This window comes from Lepidochelys kempii, chromosome 7 (assembly GCF_965140265.1).
Source record: "Lepidochelys kempii isolate rLepKem1 chromosome 7, rLepKem1.hap2, whole genome shotgun sequence".
Lineage (NCBI taxonomy): Eukaryota > Metazoa > Chordata > Testudines > Cheloniidae > Lepidochelys > Lepidochelys kempii.
In genome coordinates this window covers 19,645,836-19,669,108 of record NC_133262.1, presented here as the reverse complement: position 1 = coordinate 19,669,108, position 23,273 = coordinate 19,645,836, and the positions used below count along the sequence as shown (strand labels likewise).

General features: G+C 40.0%; 2 protein-coding genes and 1 long non-coding RNA gene across 7 annotated transcripts in view; 2 read left to right on the top strand and 1 right to left on the bottom strand.

The window, feature by feature from the left end:
• Positions 1 to 12,504, top strand: part of NR2C2 (nuclear receptor subfamily 2 group C member 2) — a 66,345-nt gene extending 53,841 nt beyond the window's left edge. For all 5 annotated transcript variants that reach the window (XM_073351281.1, XM_073351283.1, XM_073351279.1 and 2 more), the window contains one exon: positions 1,151 to 12,504. In XM_073351281.1, the coding sequence (XP_073207382.1) occupies positions 1,151 to 1,325 (175 nt within the window). In that variant the 3' untranslated portion in view covers positions 1,326 to 12,504. The remainder of the gene's footprint in view (positions 1 to 1,150) is intronic.
• LOC140914141 (uncharacterized) lies at positions 12,366 to 19,201 on the bottom strand. The gene is made up of 3 exons (XR_012159782.1): positions 18,972 to 19,201; positions 13,869 to 17,354; positions 12,366 to 13,357 (listed from the first exon to the last, which is right to left on the bottom strand). It is a non-coding gene; the product is annotated as an uncharacterized lncRNA (long non-coding RNA).
• A 325-nt stretch (positions 19,202 to 19,526) lies between these two features.
• On the top strand, positions 19,527 to 22,588 carry MRPS25 (mitochondrial ribosomal protein S25). Its single transcript, XM_073351289.1, is given in 4 exon segments — positions 19,527 to 19,974; positions 20,256 to 20,362; positions 21,449 to 21,536; positions 22,182 to 22,588. Coding segments are annotated over 4 exon segments (522 nt in total). The 5' UTR covers positions 19,527 to 19,840; the 3' UTR covers positions 22,375 to 22,588.
• Positions 22,589 to 23,273: the final 685 nt, after the last annotated feature.

Genomic DNA, 23,273 nt, shown 5'->3' with positions numbered 1-23,273 from the left:
CATTTTTTAATTTCCAAGGACATTTGTCTGAAATGTTGGTTGCACAGAATTTCCTTTGTTTCCTAATTACTCTGGCTTTATCCCTCAGAAGTGAAAAATAAAACTGAAAAATAAAAATCTTCTCCCATACAGTTATACTTCTTAATAAAGAATGAGGGAACAGAAATTCATAAATGGCCAAATTTCCCAAAGATTGGCTTCCATTTTTGTGAGTGCAGTTGGCACCCTCTTGTTCACTTGTGGGTGAATTCAGAATACTTGCACTTCTAAATAATTGACTGCAGGCATAAATCAGATAGATAAAGTATTCAAATTTATGGCTACAAAAAGAGATGCCAGACTTCAATCCCTTTACCCTCACATTTACAAGAGATGGTGTGTTAGCAGAATTGGTTCTACACATAATGTTTTCCACAGCTAGCGATGAACCATCAACAGGTCTTGTTTATTGCTAGAGGGCTTTGTTATTATGTGCTTAAAATAATTTCTTCAAGAAACTCACTTATTTTGATTTTTTTTGTCATGGGATCCTGCTATTTAAACATGGTAGATATGCCACAGAATTACTGTAAAGTAAAACTCCTTTTAAATGTCAGCAGTGGTATAAGGTTAGCTTCTGTATATTTGTAGATTTTAGTTACTGTCTGTACATTAACAAAACATGGGGTTTGGGACTAGCATAAAAGGGAGCAACAGACCCTTCAGAATTCCCCTTTCTTTTCAGATATTTCTGCTTCCTTTTTTATACATACTCATGCCCCTCTTGCTATCTGGTTTTTCATTAACAAGTTGCTAGGCAACTGAGAGTGTTGCCATATAGATTATTTAAACTAATTAAGCATTTTGCTCTTAAAAATGTGAAAATGTCCTCATTACTCAGTATGAGACATTGTCCTTAGCCATAAAACACTTGCAAAGCTGGGAATTTCAAAGACAGTAGACTTAAAGAACTGCGCATTTTTCATTTAATTTGCAAAGTGGAAGAATAAGCATAGACATCCTTTTCAGAGTAGCTAAATTAACATAAATTGCCTTTCTTCTCACTCATGAGTTACTTTAACAATAAAAGCAGGCCCGGCTTTTTAGCTGCACAGTAGTTTAGATTTATTTGCATTATACCTTTTCATAATCTTCTGAACTTCTTTTCTAGGTTAGCCCGGATTCTGGTTCGCCTGCCAGCACTTAGACTGATGAGCTCTAGTATTACAGAGGAACTTTTTTTTACTGGTCTCATCGGAAATGTTCCGATTGACAGCATAATCCCATACATCCTCAAAATGGAAACAGCAGAGTATAATGGTCAAATAACTGGCACATCTGCATAGTGGGAACAATGCACCTTGGTGGATCAAAGTAATTTTAGTAAAACAAGTAACTACACAATTAAGAGAGATAAGTTTAAAAAAAAAAAAGACATTTTGGTATGTACAAATATTTCCAACATGTTACCAGTTTCCTACCAGACTGCTCCTTGTCTATTTATTTCCAGTGACAAAGTATAAAAAGCTATTAAAACACCTCCGACTAGGACCCTTTTCTGCCATTAGGAGTGTTTTGATGCCTTTCATTCAAAAGGCTGTAGATTACTGAACATACTTTTAACATGCTTTGTATTTAGAAATTATCAATGGGCAAAAATAGAGTTTTATAATGTCAGAGATTAGTATAAAAAATTGCTAAAAGAAGAACAGTATGTACATATTTAAATTTTTCCTTGGAATTAATATCTAATAATTACCAGGATATAATGATGATAGCACTTTCTAAGCACTTCTTGTCAAAGCGATAATGTCATCAACATTTTACTTATGAGCAGGGCAAATGGAAAATTGCATATGTTTTTGGTCAAATTGCTAGTGATTTCTGTGAAGGCTATAGGAGACAATCATTTATACTACAAAATATTGCTATGAATAATGTTATGTATTTAATGGTAAAGTGGAAATTTAAAGCAAATTTCTACACTGTTAGCACTAAACTCTGCTAAATTAGTGAAAATGAGCTTTATTTGACATAAGCATAATGACTATAGTATAATTAGCAACATTAATAAATGCTACAGAAATTGCCCAAATTGGAAGGCAGAATACCAATTTTTTGCCATAGTAATAATGAAACTTTCAGATTCCTTAAAGTTTCAATTCCAGCCTGGCATAGATGTTTACACAGTCATGATAGACGTTATTCCAACAGGACGACTTTTGGTTGTGGCGGAAATCAGTCATTAACTGGCAGGGAAGCAATCCTTCCAACTAGAATCATGCACTCCTAGTCTCTGTGTATACTTTTTATACTTCCAAATTCATTCCTTCTGTCTGCAGCCGTAAATGACCCTCACCATCCTAGGAGCCAAAGGGGATGATTGTGACTACGTTAGAGCCCATAACGCTGCTGTCAGATAAAGGATAAGTGCAGAACATGAGGTTCTCTTCCTTCCCCAGGAACTGAGCATCCTGTCTTTGCAGTGCTCCCTACCCTGTTCTGATCCAGTTCTAAATTGGAGCGTCAGCTGGGTTTTTTATATTCATTCATGTGCAGTTACAGTTAATGACCGATTGTTTGGAGTTATAATACTAACTATCTTTGTTTTTATCTTGGGTAGTAACCTATCAAGTCGTTTTCTAGGATTCACCTTTTCCTGCTAATATTGCATTTATTTTAGTATAATTTATTAATATTAACACTGAATATTTTAAACAATCAAAATTCATAAAAAAGCATTTTGTCAGAAGAGTTATAGCTGCATTAAGCTGATTCTTGCTTATTACATACATTCATTAATTAGTTTAATGAATTTACATGGCAGCGTCATTTTCTACTTGCATTCTTGTGACAAAAATATAAATAATGAGTTCAGCACTTTTTTGTTTCTGGTATTGACATTGATTTAGAAACATTCCAACAGGGTTGGTTTTTGTCTCTTAAGGGTCTGAGCTGTAGCCCAAGGATTTTGAGCAACTCCTTGCTACTGTATTAGTCAGTCCTGTCTTGGTACAATTCATCCTTATAGTAAGGCTCTCATTTGTAACACTCATTCTGACAAATAAGGCTATGTAATTTTAGCTCCTAAGTACATTAAACTCAATTACAATCTCCATCTTTATAAAGTTCAGAAATCTTGGTTCTCAAGAACAGTGGTATAGACAGAGTGCAATATAAAGGCAGACATCTGAGATATTGTACCATCTTCTTCCTAGGCTTTTATTATAGTAAATGAAGTTTGTCATTTCTTTAAAAGTGACAAAAGGACTATATTTTGAACATCCTTAGGCCAACTGGAATGCAGACCTAAGCCTTAGCCGTTATATTATAGTATCACTACTTGTAGGTTTGTGTCAGCACTTCCGATATAAAACCCCTGTTTTAAGGGTTTACTTCTTGGCCTTAGAAATTAGTAGTAGCCTGAATTTTAACATACAAGTTACTTGCCTTGGAAACAGAATTTCAAAGAAAAGTTGTGGCCATTTTTGTGCAAAAGTGAATGTTAGAGGTTTACTGTTTTGATTGTTTAAAAATATAGCGTGCACATTGAACTGTTTTTAGGGGGGCTATGGCAAAAGATTAGCAGGTGATATAATTTAATCACTTGTAATGTGTAGTAAAAATCAATCAAACAGTCAAGTAAGCATTTTTAGAGGAGTGTGAAATATTCATAAACAAAAAGTATACTAAACCACTGGAAATCAACGTTTTTCCAAATTTTATTGTAAACTTGAGACCATTTTCCATGAAAAATGTTGTTGGACATGTACATTTCTCTAGTAAAGGGTCTCATTTGCTGATAAAGATGAGCCCATGTTTGAGTAAAAATGGCTTCTCTGTTGAAAACGTGCAAAAAAAGTTTTGTTTTTTTTTCATTGTGAAAATAGCCATTTTGAAAAAGGTAACCCACAAAAAACTAAGCTGTGGAGCAAAATCACATGAAACTGCTAAAATTTATGCATTAAATTTCATAAATAAAAAACGATGAATTTTGCACAGCACTGTTAACATGTACAGAATGCATCCTACAAACATAGGACTATACTGTTTGTACCTCATTCTGCAAGTAGTCTCGTGGACTTCAGGAAGACTTTATGTAGAGTAAAATGCTACTCGGTGTGAGTATGGGTATTGCAATCGAGCCCATTCTTAGGATTTATTTTTAAAAAGTGTAAATGTACTTAATGTACTTGAGAGTGAAGCAGTTCCATAATTACACTTTTATTTTAAAACCCTCAAATTACTACCTTTAAACTATGAAGACTCTGTTTGTGTAGCATCATTGGCATGGTTTGTCAGAGCTGAGCTAACATAGTCCCCATGTCATTAATAAAAAGGAATGTTTTCTGTGATCATATGTTGTTTTGATTCTAACACTAACAGTTTAGATGGTAGAAATTTGTACAGCAGGTGGTGGATCCCACAGCTTAGGAGATATTTAGGGTATCAGCTATTTGAATACAAGTTACAGATAATAGAATAGGTGTGGATAATAAGCTTCATGCTTCTTTTTCACATGCTGCTCAAGAGCTACCATTAACACTGAGCCAAGGAATTGGTATGCTGCAGGGAGAGAGATGGTGTAAAAGAGGCACTTAAAATATTATTGTCCTATTAAAAATGATGGGCCAAACTCCATTGTGGTGTGGCTTTTTTTGCACCAAACCACTGAGGTAATCTAGCTGTGGAGCCATCTTAACTGGATCCAGAAGGACTATCCTAATATAAGGCTGATCTACCAGAGGGGTGGGGCTGATTTAGGGGTTCTTGTGCCGTTCCAGCCACCTGTGGCTGGGATAGCAAGGGAAAAAGGCATGGCTGGGGAAAATGGGAGATGACCAAGTTGCTCCTGCATTATGCTAATCATTGGCCATATTTTCAGTTCCTTGTGGCCATTGAAACTCACATGCTGTTTTAACATAGCACGGGAGGAATGGCCTGCACACAGCAGCTACCAAGATCATAGGAGTGCAAAGGTGCGCTTTCAGTCATCTTTGCACACCTTTGACCAACACTCTTCACAATTTGGCTGCCACATGGGACGTGATCCCATATGTTCAAATAGTAATTTCCTTGCCTATGTTACTAATAATGCATTTGATTATTAAAACTGAAAGAGTATTGCAAGTGTAAATTATTTTCTGCCATTTATTGGCTTGTTTATGTACTCTTTCCATTTCTTAAGGATTGGGCAATGAGAATAGACTAGTCTGGTTCCCTTTGGTTTCTAGTCAGTTTCACTTTAAATTTCTCCTCTCTAAGCACAAGACTGCACTTTTGTATTGTAAATATAGATTGGGAATATTTGTGTTTGTTTTTCTTTTGAAATAACAACAACAGAATTATTGGAAATATTTGTGTTGGTCTTAAATTTGGTAAAAACTTTCTTTTACAAACCTAATTGTGTGGCCAGATTTGACCTGACAAAACTAGGAGCCAAAGTACCATAGCCTGATAGTGATTCTAGAAAACCTTGCATCCAAGTAAAGTTCCTGCTACTGCCTCAGAATTAACGCTTCTTCAAAACCTGATAAAGTCTCATTGTCCTACTTTTAAAAGTAAAGAGTTTTTAACTCAGTAGAAGTGTCATGGTGAATCGAGCTTGACCATCCGTATATAGCAGTAAGATTTAGTTCATACAAAAACTGGAATTCTGTGTTGGCTGAAATTGTTTGGAATGCAGTGAGTGATAATAATTCCCAAGTCTGTTGACCATCAGGGTATGCTGTGAGGCCTGTCTGTTTTCCCATTCTTTCGAGAAAGATGTGAGTTTGGAATTTGTATGTGGGTATAAAGGAATGCTTATTGATAGTTATGAAGGGTTAATTTGGGTAAGCAATATTTGGGCTATTTTTATAAGATTTGTAATTGTTTTTACTGTATATGCACCTAAAACAAACAGCCATATTTAAAAAATCTAAATAAAAGTAATTCTCCTTAGTCATATTGACTTGTCAAACAGCAAGCAGGATTAAGATTAAATTAATTTCCTTTCACTTCCACTATTTGTAAATTAGAAATCACCCTTGGAAGCCAATGGTGTTACTCTTATGTAAAACTGGTGGAAGGGAAAGGAGAATCAGATCCCAAATTTTTAGGTGGGTCACACAGACCCAGATTTTGACTCATCTTAAAACTGATAGAATGTAGACAATGTTTAGATTATAAAGGCCCCATGCAGCAGAAAACTGACTGCTGGCCAATGGAAGTTTTGGCTCGCTGTGTAGTCACAGATGGCAAGACTTATCATTGACCTACAGCCCCCTTGCACTCTAATTCCTGACACAAATGGGCTGTAGGGCAGGAATAAAGTCCACTAATGAATAGCATTGGCTCGAGGGGGTTTCTATGCCAGGAATCGAGCTGGGTTTGCCCTGCCCCCCATAGAAGCCTTTAACACAGGGTGTGTTCTGCGGTATATTGGGGTAGGAGGAGGCATGGCCAGCACACTCCTTTGCCCTGATGATTTCCCAATGTTGCAAAACCCATAAGGGTCCTATGCTGCACAAGGGACTAACCAATCTCTAGCATGTCCTTATTATGAGATGTTTTTTTCTTTGGTAGAGGTTGTGTAATGCTGAAAACTGCACCCTTTTTGTTGCCATGTGTATGGAATGGGGTTGTTGAAATGTTTCTGGGAAACACTGAACATTTTCAGAATATTCTCCCACCTCAACCTCCATATGGGTAGGAGTGGTGATTAGGATCTTTCCCTGACTGACTGACATTTTTAATCAGCGAAGAATTTTAAAAGTACTACCTAGTTTAAAGAACTGACTGACAATGCCGTTGTGAATGGATTTCAGCCCGGCTAAAGATTCACCTATAGCAAGTGGAGATCAGGAAAATCCATCTGCAACAGCAACAGGGATGGGGCACCCAGTCCATATCAGACAATGCAGGAGTTAGCATTGGTATGTATACACACACACACACACACACTTCAAGCAAACTTTTTAACACGCTAGACTATCAGAACTGTGCTGACATCACTGCCATTCTCAATTACATTTAAGGCACCACTGACATAAACAAGAAATTAACAGATATCATAATTCCACTCATGACATCAGATGCTCACTGCTGGTATTGTGGGATGTCTGTACATACACAGGGAGACAGCTAAATACATGCCATAACAATACGGCTCCAAGGCTTAAAATGCAGAGTTATCAGCAAGTACTTGCAGATTCAAGTCTCCCTGTAGGCAAAGGATTTTCTTTTTAATTTTGTTTTGTTTTTCCTTAGTTTGATTTGACATTTCTCTTTTCTCTTTCAGTCCTTATCTGGAAAATAAAAAAAGGTTATGTGGGTGTGTTTTTCCCTCCTCCTCTCTTACCCCTGAAAAAGCAGAGAGATGGGAAGAAAAGCAACAAGTAGCCTCAGGTACATCTCAGAATTTAGTTCCAGGAGTGCAACAGACCCACCTGATAGCAGCCGCGCTGCAGCTAGCATGGTTGGCCCCCTGTGTAAGGATAGACTTACTGTGATAGTAGCAGAGAACATCTGCTGTCACAATACATCTTTGTACACAGGTAGAGCCAGCAAAAGAAGCTATGTTTGCTTCTACTTTATACAAAACAGAGGATGGGGGAGGTCAGAGTTACCATATACAGAAAGATAAACTGAGTAATAATAGAAATGTTACTTTCAAATTTGCAAGAGGCCTTATAAAGAGCGAGGAGTGAAAAATCAAAAACTATTTTAAAAATGCGTTTGACATTCTCTATTTAATTCTGAAGTTGCTATGTCAATTGAAAAGTGTATTTTATAGGACTGTCAAGCCCTTTAGAAATAAGGCTACGCTTATTGTTTTACTAAGGATGCCCTAATCCCTCTTTTTAGCCTGTGTGATATAAACCTACCTTAATGGTTATCAGTATTAAATGTGAAATTATTTTGCAAACATTTAAAATGTTAGTCTTATGAAGATGGAAGTTAAAATTAAATACACATACAAAATTTTTTAAAAGTTAAGTCAAATATATTGGAATTGAAAAGCGCTATCGCCTATAATTTCCTTATTGTAGAGCTCTCTGTTTGTTGTGAAATCTGTACTGTATTTATCATGGGAAATATCCATGTCAGTATGTCACAGTGTTCCATATTTCCCAATGTCTAATTTATTATTTGGGTTATGTGAGGGCTTTGAAAATGGATTACTAGATCTTTAAGTTCATGCTTTTCCTCCCCCATCTTTTTTTTTTAATATAGTTTTTTTATATATTTCTTTGTGCCTTCTATCATTGTACATTTCTGCATGTTTAGTAATAGAGCTCACTCGTGGAGCTAATGCATATGTACATAGTTGTGTGTATGTGTATGAATGTGTTTATATCTATCTCCGTGTAATATATTATGTACAGCGTATATAAAGTGTGTATGTATATGTACATATATGTAGCCATGGTATTCATACATCTTTATATGTTAAAGAAAGTTTATGATTGAGTTGCTAATCTGGGCCTTCCTAATCTTCATTTCTTGGCCCAGGCTCAGCCCTGCCTTAAGCAGGATCATCTCCATTAACTTCAGTAGAGTTCTACCTGTTTCTAAACCAAGGCTGAATTTGGGTTTGTCACTTTGTCCTCAGTGCTTTTTAAAAAAATCCAAGTCATTTGAGATTTTCAAGTTATTTTCTCAGCCTTTTCTCATAACTGGTAGGAGCCATCCAACTGAGAGTTAGTAGAATCTACAATTCCCAAGGGAAAACATGAAATAAAAATAGAAGGTAAATATTCCCCTATATTCTTGATAGACACAGAGGGGCTTTTTCTAGCCTTCTGAGAGAGGTCTATTTGTAAATTTTTTAAGTGATTTCTTTAAGTCTCCATTAGTGGCTACTTAGAAGAAAGGTTGCCATGTATCTTTGAACTATACCCCACAGGATAAAGCAAAAGGCTGAATGCAATGCATGGTGCAATAAATGTCATTTCTAAAATCTTCAGCAACAAGATCATAACAGTCATGTCATAGAGTTTAAGGCCAGAAGGGACCACCAGAGCATCTAGTCTGACCTCCTGTATATTACAGGCCAAAATCACCCAGCACCCGCACACTAAATCCAACAACTGAAATTAGACCAAAGTATTACAGCCCACAGGAAACTAAACTATCGTGTACCATAGGCAAAGAATAAAAGGGACTACGGTGTACAAGTACCTGAGGCCCCTGCAGTGGCAGGGAAATGATTTAGTGAGATATACCCAGATAATCCTGGCAAGTGATGTGCATCGTCATGCCACAGAGGGAGGCAAAGAAACCCAAAGGTCGCTGCCAGTCTGTCCTGGGGGGAAATTCCTTCCTGATCCCACATATGGCAATCAATTAGACTCCGAGCATGTGATCAACAACCAGCCAGCTGAACACGTGAGACAGAGAATGTTCAGTGCCACCTCAGAGCCCTGCCCCACACTGCCCAATGTCCCATCTCCAGCCATGGCCATCCCTGGTGCTTCAGAGAATAGACATTAAAAAAACCACCCAGAATATACTGGGGGAGGGAATCCCTTCCTGACCTCTGCAGGTGGCCAGCTGAAATCCTGAAGCATGAGATTTTAGGAACATGAGAAATAAACCGAAAATGAGCCCCAGGGCTACTGAGTCCTGCCCCCTACCATCAGAAGCAACCCTGAAGCTGCACTCAACAATTTGTCCAACTCTCTCTTAAAAATAATTAAGTTGTTTGCCCCCAAAACTCATATTGGAAGGATGTTCTAGAGCCTCACCCCACTGATGATTAGAAACTTTCTTCTAATTTCCAGCCCTAATTTGTTCAAGGCCAGTTTATGTCCATTTTTTCTTGTGCCAACATTGTTCATGAGCTTAAATAGGTCTTCACTGCCCGCTCCCTTCCCAGTATTAACTGCCCTAATGTATTTATGGGAAGTAATCATATCCCCTCTCAACCTTATTTTTGCTAGATTAAGCAAGCCAAGCTTTTCCAGTCTTCTCTTGTAAGATAGACCCTCCATTCCTCTGATCATCCTCGTAGCTCTTCTCTGCACCTGTTCCAGTTTGAAATTTGCATTAATCATTTTTGAGCCTGGGTGACCGGAATAGTATACAATATTCCAAAGGAGGTCTTACCAGTGCCTTGTACAATGGCATTAATACTTCTCTATTTCTAATGGAAATGCCTCGCCTGATACGTCCTAGGATTGCATTTGCCTTTTGCACAGCCATATCACATTGGTGGCTCATAGTCATCCTGTGATCAGCCCACACACTCATGTCTCTCACTTCCTCTGTCGCTTACAACTGATGAGCTCTTGGCTTGTTGCAGAAGTTCTTATCATTAGTCCCTAAGTGCATGACATTGCATTTTGTATTATTGAATTTCATCCCATTTCTGTCACTCCAGTCTTCCAGGTCATCCGGATCTTCCTGTAGAATATTCCGATCCTCCTCTGCATTGACAGTGCCTCCCACCTTTGTGGTGTAAAATGTCAGGGTTTTTTTATAATCAGTATGCTAAACTATCTGTTTATATGGAAATTGAAATTAGAGTAAGCTCCAGGTTTAGACTACATTCCTCTGTACTATATTCCTTGTTTCTATCGCAGAAGGGCTGAGAGGAGTGTGCTGAAACAGTCCCCTCACATGCTCTGTTTCTATAAAAATAGAGATAGGTGGCAACTACACTGAAGGAAATGATCAGTCAGAAGTATGTAAGGGTACAGAATTGTCCATATGAGTTTTTAATTCAGTTTTTAATGTTGTTTCTTCAATTGTTTAAAAAATAAAACAACTTCAGTTAGTTGTGCAAGTAACATCTGATTATGGATATTAAATGCTCAAAAAACTGAACAATTACATTATTACTGATAAAGACATGAGAGGCACTGAGAACTCCTCTATCACAAATAATTTCTTAAATTCATTTTTTTCTGAGGTTAATGTAATTATTTTTGCACAAGGCTTTTTATGTAAATCCAAGTTAGCAGAAAGGAAAATTAACAAGATCTACAGACCTTTCAGTAATTTAAGTTTTTAAAATATTCTCTCTTAGAATAATTTTGTACATATCTTGGACCCAAATCTTTGAACACTCCATGTGCTCAACTCCCATTGCCATCTGATGTCAAGGGGAACACCTCACATGCGTAAGCTTTTGCAGGATATGGGCCTTGGTTGTAAAGTCTTTGCTGTGAAGAATACTAAGAATGTGTTCCTTTTTGCCATACTGTTTAATAAACATATGTAGACTGTTTGTTTCAAATATCGATTTTGTGAAACATCCATCTTTTTAACATTTCAAGCCCAATTTCTGAGGCCTTCTGCATGTAAAATGCCCATTTAAATCAATGGGAGCATTTCTTGCATAAGATGGCCCTTCCTTTGGTGTCATGACAATCACACCGTTTGAATATTCTTCCTTTTCTGTTGAAAATAGAATGTCAACCTTAATGTCTTTAAATGCTTTTTTATTTCAAGAACATTTTTTAAGGTTAAGAAATGGATTGGGGTGTTGATCAGAATTGCAGCCATTTCAAAGAATAATAATTAAACTGCGAATTTAAAAAATAATAGCCATATTCTAAGACTGAAGGGTTATGGAACTCACAAGTTTGAATTTTTTCTCTTTTGAAAGACAAAATGTGTTAAATATAAATGTGGATGAAATGTGTTATGTACTATCTTGCAGGAACTACAGGATGTGAAATCAGCTTCCTGTAGTGATCACAGACCGCCAAATTCTGAGAAGTGCTGAGCAGCTTCTGTTCCCATTGTAGGTGCTCTGCACCTCTCAGTAATTGGCTCATTGCATATAAAAATCTGTTTCTAGAAACATCTATTACTGCAAAGCAAGTACAAAGCCATTTGAAGAGTTTTGTTTTACCATTTAGATTTTAAAAAGGGGAATTAATAGATTTCAAGTTAGACATGGGGATATCCTTTAGAAAAGTATGTTATTTATAGAGCATATTTGTTTTTTTTATCATCTGTGGTATTAAGTTCAAATTCTGGAATATTTTCCTATAATCCATCTGTTCTTTAAAATATATTGTAAGCCAGTGTTCAAACACTTTTATAACTGAAAAACTGCACATTTTTCATTGTATAATTGTATGTATTTGGCATACCTATGAGCTCTGAGCTCTTACAAAAATACCCCACTTGTTACAAAGGGAATTGTCTGCTATAGTTCCTTGGGATATTTTTTGTAACCCTCTCTTCTTCATTGTTTAGAAAACTGTTGTTTATGCTATTGCATTAATTACAGGTTTAAAACCTGTTAAAGCTGTTGCTTTCTCACAGCTTCTTTGTGAAATCAGCTTTGTATATGTGATGGCATTTAAAAATAATAGCATGAATTTTTTAATCTGAATTTTATATCTAATCAGTGTCTTCAGTCATGAAGAGAAATTTGCATTGTTGTGTTTGTATATAGAGTATTGCAGTGCATGAATTAGCTTATGCATTTTATTAAATGCAGTTTAAATGTGGCATTACATTGTTGTAGCTTAATACTACTACCTAAATGAGGTTTATACTATTAAAGTGAATTACAAACCTAAATGTATCTTTGATATTTATAAATGCTTTATTTTTTTCTTGAATCACAAGTGATCATTTCACATCCGTGCCAAAATTTCAGTTTTACCTGCTTCCCTTTTGTCACGCTATCAGGAGTGGCTCACAACCATGAGTGCTAACCTTAGGGCAGACTGTTAAAAGCAGGGCAGACACTCCAAACTGGTGGTATGTTTTATAATTAGATTTCACCAACCCAGTAACAAATGTGAGCTCCTAGATCACTGTAACAGTCTTACCATAGAGTCACAAACAGTCCCCTTGGGCTCTCCAGTCTATCTTAATACTCAGTGGTCACTTACACCAAAAATCACAAAATATTCCAGTTGCTTCCAGTCCCAAGAGATCAGTCACTTATCCCAGTTCAATTTGTGCCTTACATCTCCCACCAAAAAAAATGCCTGTAACCACACCCTGCAATAAACTAACTAAAGGTTTTTTAACTAGTAGAAAGAAATCAGAGAATTATTTACAGGTTAAAGCAAACCAGTATATATGCACAAATGAATTTGTTTGTGATTTGAAAGCCGACAGAGATGTAGTAATCTGTCAGCATGGAATGTCTTTTTAGGACTTAATCCGGGTCAACCCTGGGAATCTCTCCTTTTTGTTTCTTAGCTCCAGCCTTTGTCAGAGTCCAAATAGCAAAGTGATGAAAAATCTCCATGTTAGCTATTTTCCTTTTCCTCTTCCAGAATTCACACAGATGAGATGATGATGCCTTCTACACATACTTCTCCATGGGTGGATGGGGCAATCAACAAAGTTTTTGTCCTACAATGGCCCACTTATTTTTTGATAGTCCTCCTGGATGGGTGGGGGAAGGCACTCTTCTCATCTGAATTCATAAATTCAGAGCAGGCATTTTTACAATTATAAAACAAACTTTTATATTTTATTTGTAGCATGCAATACAGACATTACAAGTAAGATTAATGGATGCGACAACTTAAAAACATTTCATAGAGTCTAAACACTAAATATATTCTTATAAGACTAATATCTATTTGAACAAAACTAATGTATGGGTGAGCTAGTCTGGTTTCTAGCTATGAGTTTGTCTGCTCTTAGCTAACACCTATGGCCTTGACCAGGCTGGCACTTGTCTTACTGATGTCATGCCTGTCTTCAGAAAGAAACAATTTGATAGTTTCTCCGCATTTGGTAAAAGTATCCTTTTGGAGTGGTCATTTAAACTATTCTAATAAAAAGGCCCAAATCCTCTTCACCTTACTTGTGCCTATGAACAAGTTGAGCAAGATTTGCCACTAAAGATATTCATCTTTCTGTGGTTTCTCAGATTTTCCATCTGAAAGCATATGAGATTATTTATTGAGAGTTATATTTACCCTTAAGAACATAAGAATCGGCATTCCAGGTCAGACCAACGATCCACCTAGCCCAGTATCATGTCTTCACACAGTGGCCAATGCCAGATGCTGCAAAGGGAATGAACGGAACAGGGCAGTTATCAAGTGATCCTTGTCCTACACTCCTAGCTTCTGGCAGTTGAAGGTTTAGAGACACTCAGAGCATGGGCTTGCATCCCTTACCATCTTGGCCAATAGCCATTGATGGACCTATCTTCCATGCACTTATCTAATTCTTTTTTGAACTCTGTTATACTTTTGGCTGTCACAACATCCCCTGATAATGAGTTGTATGAAGAATTACTTCCTTTTGTTTGTTTTAAACCTGCTGCCTATTAATTTCATTGGGTGAGCGCTGGTTCTTGTGTTATGTGGAGGGGTAAATGACACCTTCTCCCTACCATTCATGATTTTATAGACGTCGACCATATCCCCCTGTTAGTTGTCTCTTTTTCTAAGATGAATAGTTCCAGTCTTTTTAATCTCTCCTTGTATGGAAGCTGGTCTATACCCCTAATCATTTTTGTTGCCTTTCTCTGTACTTTTTCCAATTCTAATGTATCTTTTTTGAGATGGGATGACCAGAAATGCATGCAGTATTCACGGTGTTGATGTACCATGGATTCAGATAGTGGCATTATGATATTTTCTGTCTTATTACCTATCCTTTTTAATGGTTCCTAATATTGCGTTAGCTTTTTGACTGCTGCTGCACATTGAGCAGATGTTTTCAGAGAACTATCCACAAAGACTCCAAGCTTTTTCTTGGGCTTGCAAGTATAACCAGTCCCTCACTTTTATGAGCACAAAATTCATTCTTCATATTTGACAGAGGTGTATGTCTTGCCACTAACAAAAATACCGTATTCATGTCAGATATCTCAAAAAAGAACAGAAATTCAACAAGCTGCTTTTGAGCCTTTTGTGGCCATATGAATGCAAAGGAGAAATGAAATGCAAAATTTGGACTCTTGCATGTATTCAAAATCCAATTTGCATCAATAGGACATTATAATGAAGGGGACACACAACCGAATGATAGAAAACAGCAAGAACTGTAATTTGTTTCAGACTTAACAGCAACCTCACTTTCCTCTTGATCCATACACCCTGTGCCCTCTTAGACTCTGTTCTCTCCGGTCCCAAATTCCCATCTCTTGTTAACTCCTGTCACTTCTGCCTATGTTGGCTTTCATACTATGGTATCTATGTCCATCTTAAAAATTCTGAGTCAACATATTCTTTAATATATTCAAATTTCTCCCCTTTTGTACTATAACCATTGCTTAAATCCTTGTCTGAAACCTGATCCATCTCTTGCCTTGATTATTACTTTTTACTGAGTGGTCTCACTGCTTCCAGAATAATTTCCCTATTCCCTTGCTCCAACCAAGCAACTCCTCCATTAATCTTTCCTTTGGCTTCCCATAAAATTCAGGCTCTTCAGCCTCATTTACAAGGCCCTACATAATCTTGATTCTACGTTTATCTCAGCTTTCATTTATCTTTAATTCTCTCTAGTTTTCCCTTACTCCTGTCTTTATCATCTCATCCTTTCCCATTCAACTGCATGCCTTCTGTCATGGTATGCCTGGGACACTGTACTTGACTTCATCTCCAAACTGGCTTTTCTTTCCTTCAAATTTCTCTTCCAACTCTCTTAAAGCTATACCTCCTCATAAATAATTCCATATCCTCCCTCTCCTGTGCTGTGATCCCAAGTCTTGTATCTGCCTTATTTACATTTTAAGCAGAGAATTAGTCTAATCTTTGGAAAATATTGTGTATGAATCAGTGTTCTCTGCTTTCTTCCTCTACGCCTAAACCAACTTGTCCATAATGGATTAGCTTAATAGCAAATTCAGTTGCTCATAACCGCTATTGACATATAGAAAGGGATTTGACTTTATATAGCATCTTTCATGCCAACATCTCAAAACCCTTTAAAAAATAACAGGACAGACATGGGCAGGTTATGAGGTGCTTATGGTCTGTGGGTTAATTGACATGCAGAGGACCCTCAGCTCCATGTCTCTGTTTCTTCATATGGCAATGGAGCTGTTTCCTTGCTCTTTTTCAATATCTGGCAAAGATAGGGACATGGATAAAAGGCAGGTTTTTAGTTCAGGCTCAATTTGTGAATTGCTTATATTGACCTGGGGAAGTCAGTAACCACTTCCTTAGTTGAAGGCATCTGCCCAGTCATTTATAAAATAGTTCTCAATCTCAGGTGATTCTTTTGCAGACTTTTCTCTGCTTGTACAAACCCAAATAGCATCAAAAGCTAGAAACCCCATCATCTGTCTTATGCTGGCAAAGATATTGCTTCCTTTCTTCCAAGGCAGATCTAGCCACAGTCATCTGTATCTTTGTTATTCAAAGCTGGACTGAGGGCAACTCAGACACTTCAGCTTGTGAAAAATACTGCTGCTGCTCACTTCATGTACGGTCCTGCTAGTTTGTCCTACTCACAACTTCTGTGCTCAGCTCTTCACTGCCTAGCAATCCACACAGCGGACACTCAGGGTGCTGATCTCTTTATCCAAAGCCATTGAGGGTCTACATTTTCATAATTTCCCATGTTGAACTGGAATTTTTCAACTATCTGGCCCAAGTATAAAGTTCATGGGAGCAGAGGTTAGGGTGTTTTCACTATCATGCCCGTTCAGTTGGAGTTGAATAGAAATAGACTGTTGGCCGCATTTAGCACATAATAAACTTGTTCATTTCAGCTTTCCCCTAATTGCAGGCTCTGGAATCTCTTGGCACTTTGCCTGATGACAGGGTTTTCCCAGCTCATTTTTCTAAGGTTAACTGCTCAATGCTGGGTAGACATAGGGAGTACATGCTCCTCAGTTGAGAAAATTACTGTTACTCTGAACCATGCAAAGGGAACACATACTGTAATATCATGTAAATGCTTGTAATCATATTGGTCACGCAATCACTGCAGGCAAAGATAGGAGCTATTGGATATTCCTGAATCAGGCTATCAAGCCTCAAGTTCATATTGTGTAAATAACATTGAATAAAACCCCTTTCCACACCAATTTTGACTGTGGAATTACTAGATGTTAGTAATACTTCAAAATTGTTGGACAAAAAGTGCTACATAACTGCAGAGTGTGTTATGAACAAGTAGATCACAACCACACAAGCTAAGCAAGTGAAGAAATGGGCACAGAGTAGCTGTGGTTTCAACAGTTCATACACCTAGTTAATAAGTAGCAAAGAGAGAAATTAAACCCAGGAGTCCTGACTACCAGTATCCTGCTCTAATCACAGATTATCTCCCCATAAACAAGTGTGTAAACTACATACATGCATAACCTGATTTCAGCGTTAACTACATACATGCATAACCTGTCATTGATTTATGCTGTTGGCTTCTAAAATAGGGTCTCGCTGTTTCAGTGGTTTTCAGATTGTAGTCGCCTTTCTTCAACCCATCGCTAGTAGTAATTACTGAAGCCTAACAGAAAAGGAGTACTTGTGGCACCTTAGAGACTAACCAATTTATTTGAGCATGAGCTTTCGTGAGCTACAGCTCACTTCATCAGATGTTTACCGTGGAAACTGCAGCAGACTTTATATACACACAGAAATCATGAAACAATACCTCCTCCCACCCCACTGTCCTGCTGGTAATAGCTTATCTAAAGTGATCAACAGGTGGGCCATTTCCAGCACAAATCCAGGTTTTCTCACCCTCCACCCCCCCACACAAATTCACTCTCCTGCTGGTGCTAGCCCATCCAAAGTGACAACTCTTTACATAATCAAGTCGGGCTATTTCCTGCATAGATCAAGGTTTTCTCACATCCCCCCCACCCCCATACACACACAAACTCACTCTCCTGCTGGTAATAGCTCATCTAAACTGACCATTCTCCAGGTTTAAATCCAAGTTAAACCAGAACATCTGGGGGGGGGGTAGGAAAAAGCAAGAGGAAACAGGCTACCTTGCATAATGACTTAGCCACTCCCAGTCTCTATTTAAGCCTAAATTAATAGTATCCAATTTGCAAATGAATTCCAATTCAGCAGTTTCTCGCTGGAGTCTGGATTTGAAGTTTATACTCACCAACAACCACATACCACACAACAGAACCACTAACCCAGGAACTTATCCTTGCAACAAAGCCCGTTGCCAATTGTGCCCACATATCTATTCAGGGGACACCATCACAGGGCCTAATAACATCAGCCACACTATCAGAGGCTCGTTCACCTGCACATCCACCAATGTGATCTATGCCATCATGTGTCAGCAATGCCCCTCTGCCATGTACATTGGTCAAACTGGACAGTCTCTACGTAAAAGAATAAATGGACACAAATCAGATGTCAAGAATTATAACATTCATAAACCAGTCGGAGAACACTTCAATCTCTCTGGTCACGCAATCACAGACATGAAGGTCGCTATCTTAAAACAAAAAAACTTCAAATCCAGACTCCAGCGAGAAACTGCTGAATTGGAATTCATTTGCAAATTGGATACTATTAATTTAGGCTTAAATAGAGACTGGGAGTGGCTAAGTCATTATGCAAGGTAGCCTGTTTCCTCTTGCTTTTTCCTACCCCCCCCCCCCCAGATGTTCTGGTTTAACTTGGATTTAAACCTGGAGAATGGTCAGTTTAGATGAGCTATTACCAGCAGGAGAGTGAGTTTGTGTGTGTATGGGGGTGGGGGGGATGTGAGAAAACCTTGATCTATGCAGGAAATAGCCCGACTTGATTATGTAAAGAGTTGTCACTTTGGATGGGCTAGCACCAGCAGGAGAGTGAATTTGTGTGGGGGGGTGGAGGGTGAGAAAACCTGGATTTGTGCTGGAAATGGCCCACCTGTTGATCACTTTAGATAAGCTATTACCAGCAGGACAGTGGGGTGGGAGGAGGTATTGTTTCATGATTTCTGTGTGTATATAAAGTCTGCTGCAGTTTCCACGGTAAACATCTGATGAAGTGAGCTGTAGCTCACGAAAGCTCATGCTCAAATAAATTGGTTAGTCTCTAAGGTGCCACAAGTACTCCTTTTCTTTTTGCGAATACAGACTAACACGGCTGTTCCTCTGAAACCTGAAGCCTAACAATTATACTAGTAAACCAGTATTGCCAAGTCCAGCTTTTCCAAAATCATGAGTCAAGCACGCGCGCGCGCACACACAAAATAGTCCTGCCAATAGCTCAAAAGTAACAAGATTTTTTTTAAATAGTAAATTTTAGGCTCTTTATTTGCCTTCTGATTTCTGAGCATTTAGCTGCACAAACTTCATTTTCAAGCTTTTATTCACACCCGAAAGGGCTAAAAGCTTACTTTAAAAAAAGAGAGAAAGACAAACGAAAGAAACAAAGCTGAAGTCTCATAAAATCTCTTCTCTCCAGCAGCTGGAGCGCACTAATGCCCCCGTACCAGGCTGGATAATGCTTTCTTTTCCAGTATTTGTAAGGCCACCAACTCAATTTCCTCCTGGGGTCAATTCAGTGGAGCCCCACCTGGTGACCTGAGCAATACTGATGAGAGGTGAGGTTGAGGCGAGCGGGCAGCGGACCCAAGCCCACAACGAACAGCTGAGAAGCACCGTCCGGTCGCTACAAAAAGCAAACAGATGCGAAGGCGAGCCAGGGAGGTGACTCCTACTGCAGCCTTCCCCTAGCGCTGCCCCCTCTCTACCCACCCCCCAATTCTTTTCTTCTTCCCGGATCCCAGGGTGGCCGGGTCCACGCACTGTTTCCCTTCTCACACCCTCTTCCCCGTCCCACCGTTGCGGCTGCAAATCCCCTAGCTCCGCTTCCCGACCCCGGGGCAGCGAAACTACGCCTCCCGTAGCCCTCCGCGGCCGGGGCGGAGAGCACGTGTTTCCTCTGCCTGCCTGCCGGGCCGCGCCGCCTCATTTCCCCCGTGCGCTGCGGGCTGCGCCGCCTGCCCGGGGGAGCCAGCTGCAGCCATGCCGATGAAGGGCCGCTTCCCCATCCGCAGGACCCTGCAGTACCTGACCCAGGGGGAGATCGTCTTCAAGGGCGCGGTGAAGGTGATGACCGTGAACTACAACGCCCGGGGGGAGCTGAGCGAGGGGGCCAGGTGAGTGCAGCGGTGGCCACCCCGCTCACGGCTCTAGGACACTCCGGGGAGAGGAGGCTGCTGGGTAGCCCGCCGCCGGCCCGGGGGAGGGGACCAGGTGAGTGGGGGGGGGCGGAGAGGGGCTTCAGAGCTCACCCCCCCCCTTTCCCCAGTCCCTGGGGCACCGCGCCCGGTCTGTCCCGGGGGGCGGGGGGCAGATGTTGCTGCCGGCTGCTGAAGGGCTGTGTGCGTTTACACTGACTTGCTCGCTGCGAGAGACTCTGGCTTTCTTTTCCCCCTAGGAAATTTGTGTTTTTCAACATCCCTCAAATTCAGTACAAAAACCCCTAGGTCCAGATCATGATGTTTAAGAACATGACCCCTTCGCCGTTTCTAAGGTTCTATTTAGGTAAGTGCTTTATCCTTGGGATGCCGGGCACCCCGGCCCCACAGAGGAACAGCGGATTCTCCTCTCCCACGAGCTGCTGGCTGTCCCAGCTGCCTCATGATGTCTGTGATTCCCTGGGGGATGTCGTACATCCAGGCCCAGGGTGGGCCAACTTTTTGGCCTGAGGGCCGCATCTGGGTGGGGAAATTGCATGCAGGGCCGTGAATGTCGGGTTTTGGGGGAGGTACCTCCAGGCGAAGGCAGCGCGTTTGGAGCCCTCTGCCCCGCCTCCCCCAGGGGCCGCAGGGATGTGGTGCCGGCCGCTTCCGGGAGCGGCAGTCCCACGGCCTGGAGTTTCCACACCCCTGATCTAGGCACTGCCAAGGACTTCTTAGGATAGGGTAACTGCAACCTCCCCTTTAAAAGGGCCTAGAGAGCAAAGATCTCTGAGCACCCAACAGTTGTATAAGGGGCCTAACAGACTTGCTGGATCAGGTGCTGATCTTTAAAAGAAGCTCTACAGTGTTGCCTGCTCACAGCACTTCCGTGTCACTATTTGAAGCTGTAGGGGTTTGTTCCATTCCTGCAGAACAGGTACAGTCTACTACAAGGGTAATCTTAATAAGGACCTCACATCATACCTGCAGGTATATCTGTAAAGCCTTCTCGTGGCTCTCTCTTACTAGCCCATAGGAAGATGTGAGGTTGATGGATTAAGGCAGTGGCTTCCCATATGGCTTTCTGGTCCTGAGATCCATTTATAAGGAGGCAGTGTGGCCTAGTGGACAGTGCATTGGAGGGGAACTGGGAAGACCTGGGTTCTGTTCCAAGCTCTGCCCCATCTGTAAAAAGGAATAATGTTTACAAGGAGCTGAGTTTTACCTGCTAACACCCACCCCAAGACCCCTTTAAAAGTTTAGCTTGCACCCTTGAGAACTGCATACAAAAGTGAGGTTACTGACCAAGGAACAGGCAGCACCTTGGGCTGTTTGTGATGGTCTTGCTGGTGCTTCACACCTTAAAATATTTACTCGATCTAATGCGAAATGGTAGACACGTCTGGGTAGTCACCTCTCAATACTTATTCTATACCACTTTCCTCTACAGATAGTGGTGAGCAAGTCTTGGTTGATGTGGAAGATAAAAGCAACAAAGAGATAGTGGAGCATGTTAAAAAAATCTTGGGTAAAAGCGAGTAAGTAAACATCCTTCACAGCCTGAAGAGTCACTGTCTCCTCTCTGACAGAGCTGTAAGATGTCACAGCACTGACTGAGGGGTTGAAAGTGGACAAGGCCTCTTAAACCAGGAGGTTTAGAACAGTGGTTCTCCACCTTTCCCAACTACTGTGCCCCTTTCAAGAGTCTGGTTTGTCTTGTGTACCCCTAAGTTTCCCCTCACTTAAACTTACAAAATCACATATAAAAATACAGAAATGTCACAGCACACAATTACTGAAACATTGCTGACTTCCGAACTTTTAACCATATAGTTATAAAAAAATCAATTGGAACATTAATATTGTATTTAAATGTCAGTTATAGAGCAGCACAAACAAATCAGGGTCTAGTACGTTTGTTTGTACTGACTTCGCTAGTGCTTTTCCTGTAGCCTGTGCTATTGACAAAGTAAAGCTGCTCCAAGCTAAGTGAAGGGGAATTTTTTCTACAAGGCAGTCCTGGAAAGGTGGTTTCGCTGCTAGCAGCCATTACTGTGGGAGATGCTGCCCTATGAAATTTTGGTGTATGGAAAAAAATGCACCACCATGCTTTTTAGGCAGCAGGGGAGAGGGTGGAGAAGAAATACAGCCGCCTTCATAGCGAATTGTTTTTCCTCTTCCAGGGAAACGCTACAGAAAGAGGAGCAAGAGAAAAAGAAGCTGTCTCATCCTGCAACCTTTGGACCTAAAAAATATCACCTGAGGGAATGTATGTGTGAAATCGAAGGCCAGATCCCTTGCCCTGGTCTAATACCGCTGCCTAAAGAGATGACGGGCAAATATAAAGCTGCCATGAAAGAAAAAGCCATATCCTGATTTAACAGAGGGGGCAATTCTGCTGCCATTCAAGGTGCAGATAGGATACAAGGTGCTTCAGTAACTGAGGCAGACTTCACAGCCAAAAAACTGGTCCATGTTATTAGTCCTTGATTCACGAGAGGTCTTTTCATAAATATGGTTGGACCCATTCATGTTGGTTACTCAGACAAGTGGAAGAAAATATTTTTAAATAAATCTTTTTAAAACTTTAGCTGCTTCTATTTTTCTGTACGTTCTCCTGTCCAGCAAAGCTTCCTCTCAGCCTTGTACCCTGAGTTGCTTATATGTAAGAGGGAGTGCTCGGTCTCAAGTTCATCTACCTTTAATCAAAGAACTATCCTGTGAGTAGGGACTGTAACTGAAGGGTGACATGCCCCAATAGTTCTCTCTCAATTTCCCCACCTGTAAAATGAGACTATTACCAGAGACAAGTAGATATTTGTAAGGGGAGAGTTCTGCAAAGGGGAACTAAAAGAAGCCAGCTTCTGTAATTTGTTTTTCAGGGTGGAGGAGGAGTGAATTGAGGACATGAGAGAGAGCTTCGATGTAGTGAGAGAAGGAGCAACAGGATGCTGGTGAGAGAGGAGGTCCAGTATGTGAAAGGCAAGGAGTAGCAGAAACAAATTTGAGACTCCTGAAAGAAAACAAGTTACACTGCAGGTGACTAAATACAGGGAACCTTGCAAAATTATCATGACTAACTGCCCAATCTACTTTTCCCTACTCCCAGGGTGAAACTAATGATATTTACTTACTAAAGTAAGTAGCCTTAGGATGGATTTTCAAACTTTAGTCAAGCAGGGTAGGTGTATCTTAACCTTGTTCACCCCGATCCCACCAGATACAATTCCCATGTCAATTGACAGCTAAGATGTGGCATCTTTAAGAAAGAGGTA